We start from the raw sequence: 22,852 nt of genomic DNA, 5'->3' as shown, positions 1-22,852 counted from the left end.
TGTCTTCTTTTCCCAGTTCCTTGATTGTACAATTAGGATGTTTGAGAAATTTGTTTTTTAATGTATGCCTTTATCACAATGAATTTCCTCCCTAAGCATCTTAAATATTCCCCTGTCCTTTTTGTAGCGTTTTATAAGTTTTGGTAAGTTGTGGTTTTGTTTTTATTTGTCTTAAGATGCTTTTTAAATTATTTTTCAATTTCCTCCGTGACCCAATATTGTCCAAGAGTGTACTGTTTAGTTTCCAACTATTTGTGAATTCTCCCATTTTCTTACTGTTATTGATACCTAGCTTCATTCAACTGAAGTTGAAAAGATACCTGGGATGATTTCGATCTTCTTAAATTTGTTAAGATTTTTAGTGTCATCTAAGATACGATTGATCCAGGAGAATGCTCTGTGTGCGCTTGAGAAGAATGTATATTTTTCTGTTGTTGGGTTGAAACTCCTGAACACATCTGTTAGGTCTATTTGGTCTATAATGTTCTTCATATCAGCTGTTTATTAATTTGTTTTAGTTCTTAAATTCCACATATAAGTGAAATCATACGGTATTTGTCTTTCTCTGACTTACTTTGCATAGCATAATACTTTCTAGCTCCATCCATGTCATTGCAAACAGCAAGATTTCATTCTTTTTATAGCTGAGTAATATTCCACCATGTGTGTGTGTGTGCGTGTGTGTGTGTGTGTGTGTGTGTGTGTTACATCTTCTTTATTGACTGATAAAGGGATATTGGTTTTTTAAAATCCATTCAGCTACTCTATGCCTTTTGGAGAGTTTAATCCTTTTATACTTAATTGTTGATAGGTAAGGACTTATTGTCATTTTGTTCATTGTTTTCTGTTTCGCATTTGTTCTGTTCCTCTTCTTTGTTATTTAATTTTTTTGAAGAGATTTGCTCTGGTTCTTTGCTCATCTTCTGTGTAACAAATATAGGTTTTTTTCATTGAGGTTGCATCTTAAGGTTTTTATCTTGAGGCTGCATAAAATACTTCTGTAGTTATAATAATCTATTTTAAATTGATAACCATTTAACTTCAGTCACATGTAATTCTACACTTTTACCATCCCTGGCACACTTTGATTTCCTGTAGTCAGAGTTTGCTTCTTTTTAAATTGTGTATCCATTAATAAATTTATCTTTTAGCTTTTATTTTAGGATTAGAATTTATACATCACTATTATAATGTAACATTATTCTGCATTTGTCTATATTCACAGTGAGATTTATGCTTCTGCCTGTTTACCACTTTTTGTTTGTTTGTTTTTACAGATTTTATTCATTCTAGAGAGAGAACGTATGGGCAAGTGGGGGTAGGGACAGAGGGAGAGGAAGAGGGAATCCATGCTGAGCATAGAGCCGGACACAGGGCACAGAGCCCCATGAAGGGCTTAGTTATCACAAGCCTAAAATCATGACTTGAGCTGAAACCAAGAGTTGGACACTTAATTGACTGAGCCACCCAGGTGCCCCTGTTCATGTTTTCATTTCAATTTGAAGATCTCTGTTAAGCAGTTCTTTTAAGGCCGTTAGGGTTGACAAATTTCCCTCAGTTTTTGTTTTGTTTGTCCCTTGGTTTATTTATCTCTCCTTCATTCTTTAAAGGATAATTTTCCCAGGTATCCTATTTTTGCTTTTGTTTTCTTTTAGTACTTTGAATACATCCTTCTACCCTCTCCTTGCCTACAAGGTTTCTTCTGAGAAATCCACTGATAATCTTAGTAGGTGGGGGGGTCCCCTATATGTGAAGAGTCATTTTTCTCTTTCTACTTCCAAAATTCTTCACCCTTGATTTTTGACAATTTGATTATAATGTGTCTCATTATAGTGTTGAGTTGATCCTATCTGAAGTCCTTTGAACTTCATAAATCTGCATGTACATTTCCTTTCTCAAATTTGGAAAGTTTCCAGCATTTTTTTTTTTTTTAATAAGCTTTCTACCCCTTTCTCTCTGTCTTCTCCTCTGGGATGGACAACTATAATGCATATATTGATTTACTTGATGTCTCATAACTCCTGTAGGCTCTCTTCATTCTTTTTCATTCTTTTTAATCCTGTGACTAATTTCAATTGACTTATATTTGAGTGTGCCAATTCTTTATTCTGCTTGACTGAGTCTGCTGTTAAAGCTCCCTACTGCATTTTTTTTTTTTTTCATTTCATTCATTATATTCTTTTGCTCCAGAATGTGACTGGTCCTTTTTATGGTTCATGTATTTTGTTCATGTATTGTTTTCCTGATTTCACTGAGTTATCTATCTGCATTTTCCTGTAGTTTGCTGAGCTTCTTTGAAATAATTATTTTTAATTATTTAATTATATTTAATTATTTTTAATTATAATATAAATATTATATTTAATTATTTGCATTTCATAGATCTCCATTTCTTTGAGGGTCAATTCCTGGGAATTTCTGTGTTCCTTTCCTGCTGTCATATTTTCTTGATTTTCCATGTCATCTATTACCTTGCATTGGTGTCTGCAGGTGTTGTAAGCAATAGCAGAGACTACAGGGTATGATTGTCCATGGTGGCAATGAGGGCTGCTGGGGGTCCTTTTGCTCTCCTTTACCTCCACAGAGGGAAATCAAAGCCAAGAGGATCCATCTTGGTACCAAGCTGTGTTGTGGCCCATGGAATAAGCTGATACAGGTAAACTGCTTCCTACACTTATCTATGTGGCCGTTCTTGGTTTTTGTGTTCCACTTGGTTGCTGGAGCTTCTTCACTGTACCCTGAAGCTTTCCCAGAACTATTTTCATCCATTAGTAGTTGTCAAAATCATTCTTTTTGTGGGCGAACCACGGTTGGGGCCTCCTACACACTGCCATCTTACTCATGTGCTCAGCTTTGCTTTCTATTCTGTGAAATACCCCCCTATTTCCAAACAATTCTTTTTCTTTTTTTTTAGGTCTAACTTTAGCTGAAGTTGCTTTTTTGTTGTTTTCTACCAAAGTACTTTAAGTCATTAAAGTATTTATTACAGTGTCACTTATAGTGTGGTCACTCAGTAGAATTAAATCTTATAATAATGATGATGATGACAATCAAAATATAATACTGGATACCACTTATATAGTGCTTACTACATGCATGGCATTTTTCTAAGTACTTATTATACATTTATTCATTTGACCCTCACAATAACCCTATGAAATATACACTTTTGCTATCTAAATTTCTTATATACAGAAACTAAGGTACAGAAAGTAAAAGTAGTGTGTCCAAGGTCACACACCTAGTAAGTGGCAGAGGTGGAATTTGAAACTAAGCAGTCCATCTCCAGAGGCCTGCTATTAAGTGTATAAAATAATGGTTCTCTAGAAGAATCCTTCCTATCTAATTAGATAAGGAAAAGTTGCAGGTTAGGTAACCCCAAAAGTAAACTAAAACAGGAATACATAAAAATGACACATATAAATAATACATTATTTTTTTTTTTACTTTATAAGTCTTCAATGTTCATTTATTTTCCAGTCTTTTGATGTGGGCATTTGTTTGGGAATGCCCAGTAGCTTGGAATTCCACACCTTCTTCCTTGTGTAAACCATAATCATAATGTTTGTGGAGTAAAAATATAAAGCCTTTAAATCTTTATCAAGTCTCTCCAATGTATTCAACTTATCTTTTACAACAGAAATAATTCTTTGTGTACACAACACTGTCTCTTTGCGTCCTCTGTGTCCTCTCCTTATGCACCAGGAAGACTACATTTCTAGCCTCCCTTACAGTTAGGTTGGGAGCCATAACACTAAATCTGCTCAATGGAATGTAAGAAGTATGTTAAGCCACTTCCAGGTGTAGTCATAACACCATTCCATATTATTCTCAACCCCTCTCTTTTGCTGAAGCGACTTTGGAGGATGGTTTGGACAAAATGGAGGAGAGTTGCTCAACTCACTACACCGTGGAGTGAGAAATAACTTTGGATTGTGTTAAACCCTTAAGATTTCAGAATCTGTTACAAAAGCTTGTATTAACTACTCTGGCACCATTTTCCTACAAATAGCTATAGTATTGCATTAACATTGCATTTGTTTAAGTAAGTTATACAGGTACCACAAACAAACTGGCACGAATAGTTTTAGAAAAAGACAAACGACTCTTGGTTAGCATAAAGTAAAACTGGTAATGAACAAGTATATAAGAGTATAGTTTATTAGTCACAGAGTTGCCATGCAGTCAGTATGCTTTAAAAGCAAATGCAGAGAATTACTTAATCTGGCAAATTAGTTAGATGGAGTTCTGTTAAGCAAACTTTTATTGTATACTCTAGAAATGTCAACCAGTACTAATTCCCAGAATGGTTACATGACTTCCCTGAATACATTTGAATTAGCCTTTACTTAGATGTACATGATGTAATTCAAAAGATTTTTGAATAAATATAAGTAATTAGAATAAGTGTTTTGGAAGACACAAGAATGCAAGAGTTACTCTATCACTTTTAGAAAAGCAAAAGGATAAGTAAATAGGAGATATCATTCGGATCCCTGAAGAACTTATAATGCAACACAAGAAAAAAAAGCAACTCACCCAAGGCAAAATGTGAGGCTTGTTTTAAGAGAAGAAGAAAGAACCCTAAGACGTTAGAGGAGATGGGGATTAACTGCACCTGGAGGATGAGCAAGGGATTCATTGAAGGAGAATTTGAGATGTCCTAGGTTGGACTCCCACCCACTCAACCCAGATTAGACCTTGCAACAAGGATTGAGGGCAAGTAGTTTATTTCTGTGGTTCGGCAGGGAAATGGGTGATAATAGAGGGAAGACGGTAGCTAGTAAGGGTATCATTATGAAGCTAATTGAGCTTTTACAGTAGTTTTGAGGCTCAGACTTAGGGGAAAGCTCTGGGAAACACTCTGCAACACATACAACAGAATCATTTCAAGCAAGGAGTAAGTGAGCTGGGAATTTATACCCCCATGCTCCTTAGTCATTGGCTGCCAATTTCCGGGCGCCTGGGTGGCTCAGTCGGTTAAGCATCTGACTCTTGATTTCAGCTCAGGTCATGATCTCAGAGTCATGAGATCCAGCCCTGTGTCATGCCCAGCATGGAGCCTCCTTACGATTCTCCTTCTCCTTCTGCCCCTTCTCATTCTTTCTCTCTCTCTCCCCCACTCTTTAAAAATAAATAAATAAATAAATAAATAAATAAATAAATAAATAAATAAATAAATAAAAATAAAATAGGCAACTTCTGAGGCATCGGTTCCAAATTATTGCCATCTCACTGTAAGTAGTTTAAAGGTTGCAGAGCATAATGATGTTTTCATAAGCAAAGCAATTTAGTCTGTCTTCTGTTAAGTATTCTTCATAATAAGAAAGAAGGAAATTAACACCTGGCAGATATATCTAATCTAGTCCAATGATTCCTGAGCAGACATGACTTTCTAGTGTTTATCTGTAAACACTCTACAACACAAAATGTCTGGGGAAAAGAAATTAACAGCAATCTGAATTGTAAGTATGTGACTGTGTTCTAAAGACTGGAGTCACAGAACTATCCCAAGCTAAGCAGTAACTTCTAGTATTATTTTATTACTTAATGCTTTACATTCATTGATAATCTAATCAGTCGCCACTATTAGAAAGTGCCTATTTGAGTCACGCATGCAATCTATTATGCAATTTTATGTTTCTTAAACATCATTTACTAATTTTTAGCCTTAAAACTCGGAACCAATCTAAAATGTACAGCTCACTATCCAAAAAAGGTTTGATCTGAAGACATGAGCAAGTGAATTTTAATTTATTGCTACCTCTGAGTTCCTAGGTGCTCAAAATAACATTTTGGGGAATACAAGTTAGGCACTTTTACCATGTAAGTTCACCCACACAGAAAGATAACGCAGCCAAATCACAAAGCATCAAACAACATAAAAACCAAAACATTTTTTTATTTTCTATTATGACTCCACTGCTACCCAGTTTGGAGTACTGAGGGGCTACAGAAGAGGTTAGGAGTAGTAAATGCATAAAGGACTAGAATCGGAACAGAAATCTTCCCTGACACTAAATTACTACAGTACATATTGAATAAATGTATAAATGTTCATGGCACTGATATTCCAACTTAAACTAAGATTTTGGTTATTTCTATACTTGGCCTGTAATTAGTACTTTGAGTTTAAAAACCCAGCTCTGTCATTTACTGCTCTTGACCCTGAATAATTTACTCTTTCAACTTGCTCAAGTTCAAAGTAGAATTAAGTTCATCTACTTCACAGGACTACTGTAAGAAGTAAATGAGATAATATGTACGGAAGAAGTTAGTGTAATACCTGGCATAAAGCCTCCCCCCATTTGCCCCTCTGCTCCTGCACTGATTTTGTGTGTTTATTATAGACTGTAAGTTCCTTTTGGGGCAGGGACAGGTCTTTTTATTTTTCTAAAGAGGCTTAGCCCTTAGCCCAGAGCTTTGCACAGCGTAGATATTAAATATAAAAAAAAAAGTGAATGAACATTTGTTGAACTTAATTTGTTTAGACTGTAGCCCTAAATGAAAAGTAAAGACACATGCAGTGTTCTTGAGCATGAAAAGCATATGGGAAATAATTTAGAAAGTTTATGTGATCTATCAGTTTATGTGACTTTTACTCTACAGGAATAAGACTGAACTTTGTAATCAAACTTGCCATACCACATACCAATGCTTGAGCACTTCCCTCAAACTAGTCACTATGAAAGGTTATTCTAACATTTTGCTTTTGCTCAGAACATTTTTTAACTATTTTGAGTTTGCTTATGAGTCACACAGGAAAATCAACATAATTATTTTATAGCCAGTTTCAATTTTAAACACAAAAGTTAATATTTAATCACTACTCCCCAACTTCGTGATCTGCTGCAGCTCAAAATGACTCTAATTATTTCTCATTATCGAATGTAGCATTAAAAGACAAGGATCTCCCAGTCCAATAATGGCAATGTCCAATAGAACACATGAATGACATATGTTCTGAAGTCAATTTCAAAGAAATTCCTAAGGATATAATGGGCAGAAGTGACACTGTCTAATAAAGACTGTCTCACAAGATCTTTATTTGGAATACAGTGATACTCAGTTAAGTACCTCTAGCTCAATACTGAGCAACTTATTAATCACATTATTCTGTGTATTATATATAGGGCTCATTAGCCTTATTAAATATAGATAGATGTAATTTATACACAAAGCATATTTATACACAAAGTATGTAAACGATACGTATATGCTAGGCAGACCGGGCTCACATCCTTCCCATCTACCTCAATATTTGCCATCCTTCTGGATACATTCAGGGCCAATATGAACAAACCATCAGTATCTTTATTCATTCCCTTTAACCATCTCCTTTGAATGACTTTCTCTTCTCTACTTCAGTCACTTATTCTCATGAACACAACCCAAATCTCTTCATCACTCCAGACTACTCCACCTCCAAAATTACTAATGTAAATATCTACTCTGTTCACAGCCCACCAGTCTTCTAGCCTGCTTGCTCCCATCTCAAATATTCTCTAGCCTAACTGGGGTCTCTAGTACCTCCTACTGTGTTGTTCTTTCATTTCCTAACTCACTTGTCAGCTCTTCTCACCATCATCACTACCATTACCTTGGGCCCAAGCCACCAACATTTCTTAACCAGGTTATTGTGATAAACTCCCAATGGGTCTCTCTGCTACTGTCTATTCCTCTCAACAGTCTATTCTCTGCCTAGCAGTTACAGTAATCCTTTTAATATGTAAGTCACGTCATGGCACTCTTTCGTTCAATACTGTCTAATAAAATACTGTCAGAATTAAAGTCAAAGTGTTCACCATGACCTTTAAGAGCATCCATGAGCTGATGTCTTACTGCCTCTTCGACCTCATTTCTTTACCTTTTTCCCTTGCTCAATGTAATTCAACCATACTAGCCTTCTCAACTCTGCTTGAACAGACAAAACAGGTATACTCCCACCTCAAGGCTTTGTACTCCTCTTCTCCCCCTGTATGGAACGTTCTTCTCTCAAGTGTCTCTGTGGCTTGCTGCTTCCTTCAAGTCTCTGCTCAAATGTCCCCATGCCAATGAAGCATTTGACCAATCTATTTAAATGATGGAATGCCATTCTCCTATCTTACCAGTATTCTCCCTTTCTCTGCTTTTCTCCACAGAACCTATCACCATGTGACATACTAGTTTCTTAATTATTTATTGGCTATTGTTTATTGTATATTCATTAGAATATAAGCTTCATAAAGGCAGAAACTTTTGTCTATTGCTTACTGATGTATTCTTTGTGCCTAGAACAACGTTTTGCACATAGCAGGCACTCAATAATTATTTAGATTTAATAGATGCAGCTTAAATTACATGGTGCATTATTTAAACCATATTTAAGCCACGAAATTTAGTGTATGTAAAAATCTGGATGATTAAGGAAATTCTTGGATGAATATGAGGGAAAAACTTAACTAAGTCTTGGAGTTAGATCCTCTTATGAAAAGAGACTCTAGAATTATTCTGAAGCTAGAGAAATTAAACTACAGTTGTTAGAGGTCTACTTGAAAGATAAGTTTCTCGTAACCTAGTTATTTAGAAATGCAGATTTGACCTTTCAATTTGGCAAAATAAAGGTGCTTCTATTATGCTCCTTTCTTGTAACCTACAAAAACCAAAAATGAAAAAGAGAAAAGAAAGCTGCACCTTAAGCAAGAAATGGCCATAAATATAAAGAACCAGCTATGAAGACTACTTGCCAAATTCAGCAAAATGTGGATTAAAATGCCAAGAGTAAACATGTACATTCTCAGACCTCCAGCAGACTACAGATTTCTCCAAATGTCACAGTCTGAAGACGTCTATCCAAAATTCCTTTGATTAAAGTAACGAGATCTCGTGGATATGCCCAAATCACTACAGAATCTGGAAAAGCCTTAAAGGGACATTAGTTCACTCACAGAGAATGCGAGAGAAAGTGGACTTGAAGGAAGAGTCCTATAGATCAACCTTTTTCCTTATTTTTTGCCTTGGTCCCTGGTAGAGGACTGTCTGGAAATGAGGCTGATGAATGCATTGTACAAGCCATGATCAATTTTGCAGCACTGACCAGAGTCAACTGAGTAGAAACAGACATTAGGCTACTCCCCTGAGAGCTTATTACAAAAAGGCTTCACTGAAGAGCCACACAACTTCCTGCTTGCATTAAAAAAAAAAAAAAAAGTAAAAATCCAAACTATAGCTTAAATTAAATTCATCTTGTTCTTAAAACCTCTCATCATTCTCCTATTCTTATAATTGTTAACTCCGTGGTTAAGCTGCATACTGATATGCAGCTCTTGTGCTACTTCCTATGGTCTGGCCAGAAATGTCTGGTTACCACCACACAAAGAACACAGGACATAAAGCATAACCTTCTCCTGGAAGATTTTCTGATTCCCTGTTCACTTCCTCTCAACTTGTTGAAATCCCATTTTTCACAGAGCTACTTAAATACTCCATTCTTCCATAAAAATTCCACTTTAAAAAAAACTCATTTTCAAAAAAAATATCTGAATAGATGCTTGAATACTAAAATCACTCTTTTCCACCCATTGAAGGCACAATCATATTCAATTCTTGCCTTTCCAAAGACAAGAGGATACTTAATATAGTCATAATAAAAAAGTCTATAATAGTGAATAGTAAGAAATGTCTAGAAGCATTAACTCCTCTGACAGGAGTAACACACCTGATTGTCAAATTTATTTTTCTGCCTTTGACTGTTTTCCTTCCATTATTAAGCCTGATTTCCTTTCAGGTAAAGAGAAGTAAGATAATATCATAAAGTTGATGTGAACCCAATGATTTCTTTTCAAGCTAAAATTTATTGAAAACTTGCTATTTTTATTTCATTTAATCATAACAAAAAAACAGCCAAATTAGTTAGTGATAGTTTTCCTATTTTATAGATGAGGAAACTAAGGTTGAAGGAGAGACTGAATAATTTGCCCAGAGGCACACAGACTGGAAGTTCTAATCCATTCTGTCTTATTCTAGATTAGAGTTTCAAACTTTGTGCCCTAAGCTTATTGATAAATATATCTACTGAAGTATCCTGGACCAATCATTTCAAAGTAAGCCAAGGGCTTCATCAATTGCTCTTCATCCTATATTTTCACCCTCCCCCCAATACTTTAGATTTCTATACTATTTAACTGGCTTTGAAAATACTTTCATAAGCATTAATGGTTTGAATTCCACAATAAATCTGTAGAATATTTGCCATTTTACATAACAGGGAAGGGAAACAGATACTATAAATTACCCAGTCATATTGTAGCCAGGTTACAAATATAGGCCTTCTTATTCTATTTTCAGTGCTCTTTTCAGAACTGTTAAAATCTTTAAAAAGTATCTAGTATCTTTTCTTAAAATAAGGCAGTCATAAAGTACTTGATGAAATATCATGCTTTAAATTTTATTCAATTATTTTGAAAATACTCACACTGATTTCATATTATGTACAAATTGTGGTCAGGGACATTATTTTCAGTAAAATGAATACAGTCCATCTTCTGAATTCAAGGAATTTTCAATGCCAGGCATTGAGCCACAGCTTGACAAACATGAGACCTGAAATGACTTTGCTTCCATGATCACATCAAAGATTGCTTAGTACATCAAATGTATGGGAAGGAGTGGTGGTAAGGAAGTGTGAATAAGTAGGGTGGGTTCTAATTATGAAAACTCTTGTTTGTCTTGCTAAGACTTACACTTTATAATGTAGGGATAGATGAAGAAAACCCACTGAAGAATTCTGATAATGGGAAGTGACATGTTTGTGACTGCATAATAAAGAATAACTCAGGCAGAAGAGGGAAGATGGAGTCAAGGGACAGACTAAAGTCGGGGAAACAAGTAAGAAAGTTATTGTAACAATCCCCCAAGGATTACTCAGTCCACAAATCTGGCTGATTATTAATATTACCAAGGAAGCCTATAAAAATGCAGGTTTGGGGGCCCTACGAGAAGTTTCTGACTCTAGGTCTGGGTCACCAGGTGATTGTTGTAATGAGCCAAGCGCAGAATTCTCTTGCCTGGATGAGAGGCTTTGAGGAAGTAGTAGTGAGGGGTGGGGAGAGACTTAAGAGATACTTAGGTAGCAGAATTAACAGGTTTTAGTGATTGTTGGACATCGACCTAGAGCAGTTGTGTAGATGGACGGGCCATTCATTAAGACAAGAGGAGCATTAGATCTTCAAGGACAAGAAAAGATGATGAGATAATCCAGGGGACATGCAGGTGCAAGTGACCACTAGGCAGTGAGAGATCTGTGTATGGTTTGCCAGGCAGAGCTCTGCACTGAAGACCTAAGAATAAACCTAGGAAATAACAGTGTTTAATTCTGACTGAGAATGGAGAGTCCTCAAAGGACACTGAAGAAAGGCCAGAGAAATAGAAGATGACAAGAACCATTCAATATTCATTCAAATATTTAACAGAGAAAGTTTGATTTGGGGATGTGTGAAGGCCTGAATTTCAAGAAAAGGCACCCTAAACATACTGTCAGCAAAAGAGCAGAAGACAGAACAATGACAGCAAAAGGTTTATTTACTTAAGGTAGGAACAGGGTATGATCAGGCTTGTTTTTTAGGCATAGAACTCTATCACACTGGTAGAAAGGAGATGGGAGGGGAGTGTGTCTAGAAGTGGGAGAACAGTCTGAAACTGTGCGGCTGTGATAAGGTCCTAATCTAAAGCAGTGGTAACGGGGAGACAAAAGACACTCATTCCAAGAGACAGAAGACAGAACCTGAGTCCCTGTGGGAATGGTAAAGGGGGGAGGAGTCAAGGGTAAAGTAAGGATTCTAGTCTGGCAGGCTGGGGACTGGCAAATTAGGGTTAGAGAGGACAGAACACTAAGTTTTGGGGATGATGTTTTCGGTGTAAGAAGTTTGAGGCACAACTCTGGCATTTTATAGATAGTGGGAAACACAGTTCTAATGTTCTTCTGACAAGCCGGGGCTCAAGTTATGATTTCAAAGTCATCAGCAGTATGTATGGTAACTGAAGTAAAGGACAGTCACCCAGGCAAATATATATTTAGTGAGAATAAATGAATAACAGTGGTGATTGCCAGGAGAGTCAGAATGTAGTACTCAGAACCAGAGATAATAGTGCAGATATTGCCTGACCTACACCAAAAGCAGTGAGACCTACTTTCTTTATTCTGCATACTATTGGTGTACTCTTTGAATGGATCTTTAGTATTTTGGGGCAATTACATCACGCTGACATCTTGTAATGTGCTGGAAATTGACTAAAATCTGTGGGTGAAAAAAAGAAGAGAGAAATCTGTGGATAATTTTCAATTTAACTGTTATTAATTTTGGTCTCCTCTGGGCTATCTTTGTACAAATCATTTTATAAACCTAAGTATAGCACTTTCCAATTATACTGATTATACTGATTGTATCAGATATAATGCTTTTGGTGCAAGAAACAGAATACTCCGCTAAAAGTAGTTTATACTCTGAGGACGTTTATTTCCCTTGTGTAACTCAAGAGTCCAGAGGTTTGCGTGTTCTAGGTTGGTTCAGCACATCAGCAATGATGGGGAACCTAGCCTTTCTCCTCCATTAGCAGCCAACTTCAATGTGTCAGTGATACATTCATCAAGGGCAAAGATGGTGGCAACAGCTCCAAGCATCATACTTTCAGATGATAGCATTTGAAAACAGGATGGAAGAGATGGGCATCTTTCTCAAAGGCCTGCTACCTTTCTCATTTTGTAATTAAAAATTAAAAAATAATTTACAGTAAGTTAAATGGATAAATCTTAAGTGTAAAGTTGCATGAGTTTTGACAAATGCATACACCCAGATAACCCACATCTTATTGAGATAAAGAACATTTTCATTACCTCCAGAGAGTTCCCTTGGGCGTTTTCTTAGTCAATCACAAGCATCAGAGTCAACTATACCCTGAGGCAAACCACAGCTCTGATCTCTTAAATCATTCTTTTAAATCAGGGATGATAATCTTTCCCAGAGGCCCCCCTTCTCCCAGTGTACTTGGTGTACTTGGCCTTACATCCTTGGTCAGAACGGTCTCAATCTTCTTTTAAGTCAATTACTACTTAAAAAGGATGGTAGGCTAGACCATTGTGACTCATCCATCCCTTGCAGCTGTGGGAGGGACCCATCTGACCTCAGCACTTTGCTGCAAGCCCAAATAAAATGTTTTTGTTTGTTTGAAGAAAAGAGAGAGAAATGGCTGTACGTACACACACACACACACACACACACACACACACACACACACCCCATCTTATTGGTCTGTATATCCAGCCATCCAATATCTGATCTATTCTTCTAACTTTATTTCACTTGCAAATGCACTAAGTATATACTCATTTAAGTCAATGATTAAAATACTGAAAATAACACAAACAAATGTAGAGACCTGCCCCAAAGTTAACACCAATCTACATTCAAAGTCCTTCATCCTGGTCCAAATGCAACTAAACGTACATTGTCTGAGCCCCAAATCTCCATACAGCCCACAAGGATATTGTGAAGAGCTTCCTTCAATCCTTTATGACTCTGTTCCCCACATTGGTGTGCACAGAGTTATGTCAGTGGATACATTTTGTACTTCTTCCCCTTAAAAGCCCTTTTCCATACTGAGATATAGAAAGTAGTTAGAGATATAGTAGTTTCCATGAGCCTAAGGTTATTCTCAGCTGTTTTTATGTGGCTGTCAGTCATGCATATTTATCCCTTGCTTTGTGCCAGTCTCTTCTCGTACACATCCTTCCAAAAGCTGAGCTCATGAGAATGATCAGAACAAGACCTTGTTTTTTTTCAGTTTCCTTCCATTTTTCCAATTTTTCAGTATGTTAATGATTTCATTGTGAGCCTCCCATTTCCTTTTTAACCCAGCTTCCTTTTGGTTTGTATCTAATATTTCTATGATTTTAGGAATTAAAAAAAAAATCTGCCTTCTAAGCAATATCCAAGTTGCCATACCTAACTGGGCTAGCATGTTCTTTATTTTTATAGACCCTAAAATGGCACTGGCACATTCCATTAAAATAATTTTCCTAACCTCTATTTCTCCTTACTGGCTGTAACTAGGTCCAGAACATCATACTCCCTTGTAGCATAATCTACCATCTGAGATGAGACTATCAGCAAGATCAGTAAAGAATGGACCAACTATTTTGCTTTAGCAGAATGATGCTTCTACAGTGTAGTTTCCCACCATGACCTTTATCTGCCTCTAGGCCAGATCTGAAACTTGCATTAGGAGAGCCGCAGTCATATTCTTCATCTATCTAACATATCTGTATTTGACTCTGTATGTCTTATCTTGTACTCTCATGCTCAGTTCTCCACCAGACTCAAACCTAGTAGCTCAATGATTTCCAAGCAGGGACTCCCTTCCACATATTTCAACAGGTGTTATTTTACTTGCACAGCATATAACCTCCTCTTGGCACATTCCAGTTAATACCTGCATCTCAGCAAGTATGTCTTGCCTAGATCATATTTTCCTGTTTTCATTATATTTTAGGCTTATTATCAGCTCTAGTTAAAAAGTACAGATGTTAAAAAGTGTTGATTAGAGATACAACTGAAACAAAGTCAATTACTTTCTAATATTTTAAAAAGAGACCTTTGCAAAGTAGTATAGGCACCAGAAGAACAAATTTAAGGAAGATTTTTTTCTATTTAAAAAAATTACTTAATTTTTTGGTAGCAAAACTGGTGTATCTTTTTTACCATATTTTCTCATATGAATCACTGACATTTTCTCAGCTACTGTGTTGCCTCCAATTTAGGTTATACTTTTATCTTGTTTTATCATTTTATCTGTGCATTATTCTTCCCTTCCCTCAAATTTTAGTTTAGAGTTCTCTTTATCAGTTTGGCAAGATTCCAAATAAACGCTTTCCTTTCAGATGTACTATATTCCTTATGGGGAGTCTGTTGTATTAACAGCATAAGCCCTGGTTAAGAAAGCCTAGTTTTTGGTCTTCTTTTGCTTTTTTGGAAGGATGCTACTTGATACTCTTTACCTTTTATTTCTCCTTCAAAGTCATAGTCTCAACTGGAAGAAGAGATGAAAATGACCAAAACAAGTGCTTGGGTTTTATCATTCATTGCCATATGAATCAACAGGTATAATGCAGTCTATAAATGGGATAAGTTTCAGGAAACCTCCTAAGGGAACCTCCCATATCCATTCCATCATGATTTGCCTCAATATAAATGAGAAATAAGATGCCTTCCTTGGAGGATTTGATTTGGTTTATCCTCAGGCTCTCTTTGGAGACCTACATGTATTTCCCTAATGTGTAAAGGTTAGGTTATAAATTATCAGCCAATGTATAAAAAGATAGAGATAGTATTGTTAAGGATTCCTTTACAGCTTATAAAAATACTCTCTTTTACCGATGATAGTTGCCAGGGACTACATGTGTAGGACTTAAAATCTGAGGTTGAACTTGAAAGTGTGTCACGCACAAGAGAAACAAAAAGACACAGGATATTATCTTCAGGGTATTTGCACTATTATCTTCAGGAATTTGCAATCTACTCAGTAAGCTAGCACTCCTGAACACAGCCATAAACACATATCCTTTCTGGAACACCAGGCTTCTATAAAAATCGACCAGAGCGGTGGGCTCACGTAAGTGATTTTGAGATGATTTTACTGCAGCAAGGAAACATCAATTCACAAGTATCCTCCAATTTTAGAAGAATATAGATCAGTTAAATACGTGACACAGAGAACATGTTTCATAAACAGAATTCAACAAGCACAGGGAAAATAAATTATATCCATGATATTTTTATGACAAAGAATAATTTAAATAAAATATTTTCTATTCAAAATATAAGCAATACTGAAGATTATATGCCAAAGTTACTTACTTTTACTATGATAAGCCTAGCCAGGTTTTCAAATCTCTGGTTTTCATTTTCTGTATACTCTACTTCAAACAGAGTATTATAATTTTCTAGTAATTTAGCCATTATCTTGTTGCAGATGTCTTGTTCTTTCATGCCTTCAAGCCCAGGTGGCACACTAGAAATAAGGGGGAAAAAAAGAGAGGAATTTGTAAAAACAAAACATGCCTCTCAGCTGACTCAGGCATATATTTTGACATCTCCTGTATGACTGACCAGCCTTCTTACAAGGACACATGCAATTTCCAACAAGCTCTATGGTGACATGAATGATATTGCTGGGGCAAGGTCTGCATCAATAAGTTGTGCTGAATAAGAAAAGTACATGTTGTTCAGGAAGGAGGTACAGGTTAACATGGGTGCCATAATGCTTTGTATATATTAGAAATTGCTACACATAAAGTAACATTTCTATAAGAGCAAAAGTGATTAGAAACAAGTGTTATAACAAAAAGAATGAATGTTTTATCATGACAGAAACAGCCACAGATATAATAGCAACACAATCTTTATTGAAGGACTTCTTAGATAATGTACAAAAAGTACCAAACTTAAAGAAAAATATGAAAACTTCCAGAAATATTACTTTATGTTTTTGGGTACAAAAGAAATATATAATTTTGTGACATCAATAACCGAAAGAGGTGGGGATGGAGCTACAGAAGAGCAGAGTTTTTGTTTTGTTTTGATTTTTTTTTTATTAAAGATTTTATTTACTTATTTGACAGAGATAGAGACAGCCAGCGAGAGAGGGAACACAAGCAGGGGGAGTGGGAGAGGAAGAAGCAGGCTCATAGCAGAAGAGCCTGATGTGGGGCTCGATCCCATAATGCCGGGATCATGCCCTAAGCCAAAGGCAGACGCTCAACCACTGTGCCACCCAGGCGCCCGTTTTGTTTTGATTTTTAAGTAATCTCTATGCCCAACATGTGGCTCAAGCTCATGACCCTGAGATCAAGAGTTACATGCTCTACCGACTGAGCTAGTCAGGCACCCTGGAGCAGAGTTTTTGTATGTTATTGAAGTAAAGCTGGTACTTATTCAAATTATTAGTGTTATAAGTTTACGATGTTAGATGTAATCCCCATGGTAACCACAAAGAAAATACCTATAGAGTGTATACGAAAGATAATGAGAAAGGAATTTAAACATTATACTGCAAAAAATTTTTAACTAAACACAAAATAGTAATTCAGGAAATGAAGGACAAAAATGCTGTAAGGTCATAGAAAACATATAGTACAATGACGCAAATCCTTCCTTATCAGTAATTACTTTAAATGTAAACGGATTAAACTCTCCAAAAGATAGAGACTGGCAGAATGAATAAAAACATACAGTCTAACTATGTTCTGTCTACAACAGACTCACTTGAGATCCAGAGTCACAAACACCATACATATGGTAAGTGAAAGAGAAGAGAGGTGGCTATAGTAATATTATACATAATAAACTTAAAATACAAAAAAAGGTTTAAAGAGACAAAGTCATTATATAAAATAAAAGTTTCAATACAGCAAGAAGATATAACAATTTCAAACATTTACACAGTTAATGACAGACTATCAAAATATATGAAGAACAAAGTAGACAAAATTTAAGGAAGAAATAAACGGTCTACAATGGTTCATGAGTTCAATACCCCACTCCGAACAATGGACAGAACAACCAGACAGAAGATAAGAAATGGAGGACTTAAAAAAACAACAAACCAACTATATCAGACACACAGAGAATATTTTACCTAACAACAACAACCAGAATAACCACTTTCCTCAAGTGTACATGGGACATTTTCCAGGATATACCATATGTTAGGCCACAAATTAATCTCAAAATATTTAAAAAGATATTCATTTTACAAAGTAACTTCTTGGACCACAATGGGATAGAAATAATAACATCAAGAAAACTGGAAAATCCCCAAAATTGTGGAATTATGTTTAAGCAATCAATGGAACAAAAAATGAATTTCAAGGAAAATTATAAAATTTTAGAGGATGAATGAAAATGAAAACACAGCAAAACCAAAATTTATGGGATGCAGCAAAACAGAGCCTAAGGAGGAAATTTATAGCTGTTAGCACACCAAAAAGCAAGAAAGATCTCAAATAAAAACCTAACTTTACAACTTAAAAGAACAAGGAAAAGAAAAAAAAATAAACACAAAGCTAGGAGGAGGAGAGAAATAATAACGATTAGATCAGAGATAAATGAAATGGAGGCACAATAGAGAAAAATCAACAAAACCAAAAGCTGGTTCTTTGAGAAGATCAACAAAATTGACAAACCTTTAACTAGATGAATTGTAAAAAGAGAAAGGGGTGCTCAAATCTGAAATTAAAGTGGGGACATTGCTACTGATTCTATAGAAATAAAAAGAATTATAGGAGTATACTATGATATTTGTACACCAATGAACTGGATAACCTGAATGAAATGGACAAATTCCTAGAAACACTAAGCCTACCAACACAGAATCATGAAGATATAGAAAATGTGAATAGACAAATAGCTAGTAAGAAGACTGAATCAGGAATCAAAAATTTCCCAAAAAGAAATGCCCTGGACCTGATGGCTTCACTGGCAAATTCTACTGAACACTTAAACTCATACCAATATTTCTCAAACATTTCCAAAAACTGAGAAGGAGAAAACACTTCTTAACTCATTCTGTGAGACCAACATGACCTTATATCAAAGCCAAACAAAGACTACTACAAGAAAACTGTAGACCAAAACTCCTTATGAACAATGTGCAAAAATTCTCAACAAGATACTATCATACAGAATTCAGCAGCATGCTGAAAGGGTTATATAGCATGACCACATAGGATTTATTCCTGGAATGTATGGATGGTTCAACATACAAAAACCCATCATTGTAATATGACACATCAACAAAAAGAAGGAAAAAAATCCCACATGGTCATCTTGATTGATGCAGAAAAAGCATCTGACAAAATTCAACACACTTTCATCATAAAAACACTCAACAAACTAGGAAAAAAATCTTAACACAATAAAAGCCTTTTTGAAAAACCCATAACAAACATCATATTCAATGGTGAAAAAATGAAAGCTTTTCAGTTAAGAGCAGGAACGAGGCAAGGATGCCTGCTTTCGCCATTTTTATTCAACATAGTATTCGAAGTTCTAGCCAGAGCCATTAGGCAAGAAGAAATTAAAGGCATCCAAACTGGAAAGCAACAAGTAAAATTATTTCTGTTTGCAGATAATATGATCTTAAGATTCCCAAAGGTTACACAAAAACCTATTAGAACTAAAAAACAAATTAAGAAGGGTACCAGGATACAAAGTCAACAGACAAAAAGCAATTGCATTTCTATAAACAATGAACTATCTGAAAAGGAAATCACGATACTACTCCATTTGCAATAGCATCAAAAGGAATAAAATACTTAGGAATATATCTATCCAAGGAGGTGAAATACTTGTACAATGAGAACTACAAAATGCTGGTGAAAGAAATTAAAAAACAAATAAATGGAAATATATCTCACATTCATGGATTAGAAGACTTATTATTGTTAAAATGCAAATATTACCCAAAGCAATCCACAGATTCTATGCAACTCCTATCAAAATTTCAACAGTATTTTCTTGCAGAAATAGAAAAGCCCATCCTAGAACTCATATGGAATCTCAAGAGATCCCTAATAGCCAAAACAAACTCAATAAAGAAGAACAAACAATAGAAGATTCACAGTTACTGATTTCAACATTTACCACAAAGCTACAGTAATCAAAACAGTGAGGTTTTGGCATAAAGCCAGACATACAGACTAATGGAATACAATAAGAGGACCCAGAAATGAACTTTTGCTTATATGATCAAATGAGTTTTGACAAGGGCGTTAACACCACTGAATTCAAAACGGACTATCTTTCAACAAATAGTACTGCAAAAACTGGATTTTCACATGCAATTACCTAACACCATATACAAAAATTAATTCAAAATGGACCAAGAATCTAAAACGATAAAACTCTTGTAAAAACACATAAAGCGAAAACTTCATGACATTGAATTTGGCAATGATTTCTTGGCTATGACACATAAGGCACAGGCAACAAAAGAAAAATAGGTAAATTAGACTTCATGAAAATTTAAAAATTTTGTGCATCATGACACTATCTACAGAGTAAATATGTAACCTACAGAATGGGAGAAAATACCTGTAAATCATATGTTTGACAAGGAGCTAATATCCAAATTTATATAGAGAACTCCTAAATTTTAATAAAAAAAATTTGATTTAAAAATTGGCAAAAGAGTTAAATAGACATTTCTCCAAAGAAGATATACAAATAGCCAATAAGCATATGAAAAGACGCTCGGCATCACTAATCATTAGGGAAATGCAAACAGAAATGACAATGAGATATTACTTCACACCCATCAGAATGGCTACTATCAAAAAACCAGAGAACAACCAGTGTTGGTGAGGATGTAGTGAAATTATAACCCTTGTGCACTGTTGGTGGAATGTAAAATGGTATAGGCACTATGGAAAAAAAGTATGGCAGTTCCTCAACAAATCAAAAATAGAATTACCATATCATCCACAAATTCCTCTTCTGGACATATACCAAAAAAAAACTGAAAGCAAGGTCTGGAAGAGATATTTGTACACCCATGTTCATAATAGCATTATTCACAACAGCTAAAACATGGAAGCAATCCAACTATCAGTGGATAAATAGATAAGCAAAATGTGGTATATACATACAATGGACAATTATTCAGCCTTAAAAATGGAAGAAAATTCTGCAATATGCTACGACATGAATAAACATTAAGGGCATTACTTTATATAAAATAAGCCAGCCATAAAAAGACAAACACAGTATAATTCCACTTACGTGAAGTACTTGGAGTAGTCAAAATCATAAAGACAAAGTATAATGGCAGTTGGCAGGGGCTAGGGTCGGGGTGAGGAGTTACTATTTAATGATACAGTGTTCCAGTCTTACAAGATGAAAAAAAGTTCTGGGGATGGACGTTGGTGAGGGTTGCACAATAGTGTTAATGTATTTAATATCACTGAATTGTTCACTTAAAAATGATTATGATGGTAAATTTTATGTTACTTGTATTTTAATCACAATAAAAAACATTTACCAAAAAAGAATGCAACTACCTCTACATTGCACATAAGACAACTGCGAACACAGACATCTGGTTATCATGACTCCCGAGTTAGGACTGCTTGATGAAAGGCAGATAGTGATGAGGCAAGATAGATTTGCAACAATCACATTCACATAAACAACATGTTAAAGCTATGCATTATAGGCATCACAGGATTTAACAAAAATAAGATTGTTTATTCTTCAATAGAACTACCTTATTCCCCGTTTTTTTTGTTGTTTTGTTTTGTTTTTTGGAGATTTTTATTTATTTGGGAGAGAGAGCACTAGAGAGACAGAGCAAGCATGAGTGGGGTGGTAGGGGAGGGAGAAGCAGGCTCCATCCCAGGACTCTGGGATCATGACCTGAGCTGAAGGCAGACACTTTACTGACTGAGCCACCCAGGCACCCCTAGAATTACCTTATTCCCTTTATTATATGAGTCTACATCTAGATTAAAAGCAAACTTAGAAAGAATTATTTTAAAAATAAGCCGTATTTTAACTTCTCCTGTTAAATAAATTTGAAGTTTACCCTAAAGAACTGATTTTACTGACCTACATGTTCTGAAGACACTTTTAAGAACATCTTGCCAAAGGTCTGATGTGATATTTACTATAAAGTTTTCAGCGCTGTGAATGTGTCTCATACTCAAGGGTCATGTGTTATACACATCGGGTGGGACAATGGCTGAAGACTACTGCTCAGTCTAAGCATTCTCAGTGGGAGTGATACTGTCCCCAATGGGGGCAAAATGGTTCTTAGAGTAGGTGGAAAAACTTACTCATTTTAATATATAAAGTACAGATGCATACAGTAACAGAGATATATAGCATATTCATGATGTTAAAATTTAATTGGGGGAGGAGGGAGGTGTGATTAGGGAAAGAAAGAAATCTAGGAACGCTCCTTAGGGAAACAATAATGAAAAAAAAAAAAAGATTGAGAAACTCTCCTCTTGGAGGATCCACTTGAAGGTGAGTGAACAATGCAGAGAAAAGTGGGACTCCTAGAGCAAAGGGAAGGGTCAGGGAAGCATTCCAGATTCTGAGTTAGAAAATGAGGGTTCGGTGTCTGGCTCCACCACTTAAAGTTGCTTGACTGAACCCTCATTTCTTCCTTTATAAAACAGACATGTTGGTAATATTAATGTTGTAGGGATCTTCTGAGAATTACATTTTTAAAAAATTATGTGAAAAATACTTTGCAAAAATATGGGGTCATAAAATAGTGGTTACCAGGGACTAGGGTGAGGGTAAGGGTTGATTAAAAGGGACACAAGCAACTGTTTGGAATGATGGAAACGGTCTGTATCTTCACTGTGGTGGTGGTGATGAATTCTGTCAAAACCCGTAACACTACACTCAAATGGATGCATTCTCCACTATGTAAATTGTGCCTCAAGAAATCCAACTTTTTAAAAAAGTACCTTGTAAACTATAAATAATCATACCAGTGTTTTTTATTATGCAGAGTAAAATTTTAGTTTTCACTTTAACACTGTTGGTTTATACTGAACTTGCAATTGGCTAAAATTCTCTAGTCTTAAAAAAAAAATTCTCCAGTCTTTTTTTTGTAGGAATGGCTATTAAACCAGGTCTTTCTGTTCCTGATTCCTCACTATAAATATCTGCTAATTCTCCATCTTTTCACTTATGATAGAATATAAAGAAACATTTGTGTAGTCTTCTTCAATATTTTATTTCTAACCTCGCTGTTCAACATACTATTCTCCTCACCTGTTTCATTGATGACTTTTATATGCATAAAG

At 35.6% G+C, this 22,852-nt stretch overlaps 1 protein-coding gene across 8 annotated transcripts in view; it reads right to left on the bottom strand.

Moving 5' to 3' along the window:
- Positions 1 to 22,852, bottom strand: part of FAM13A (family with sequence similarity 13 member A) — a 344,460-nt gene that overhangs the window by 182,214 nt on the left and 139,394 nt on the right. For all 8 annotated transcript variants that reach the window (XM_087863995.1, XM_045791832.2, XM_045791857.2 and 5 more), the window contains one exon: positions 15,891 to 16,044. In XM_087863995.1, coding sequence (XP_087720121.1) covers positions 15,891 to 16,044 — 154 coding nt within the window. The remainder of the gene's footprint in view (positions 1 to 15,890; positions 16,045 to 22,852) is intronic.

Source organism: Ursus americanus, chromosome 8 (assembly GCF_024610735.1).
Source record: "Ursus americanus isolate L20-20 chromosome 8, mUrsAme1.1.p, whole genome shotgun sequence".
Lineage (NCBI taxonomy): Eukaryota > Metazoa > Chordata > Mammalia > Carnivora > Ursidae > Ursus > Ursus americanus.
The sequence above is the reverse complement of the archived record's forward strand: the minus strand, read 5'-3'. Positions and strand labels throughout refer to the sequence as shown.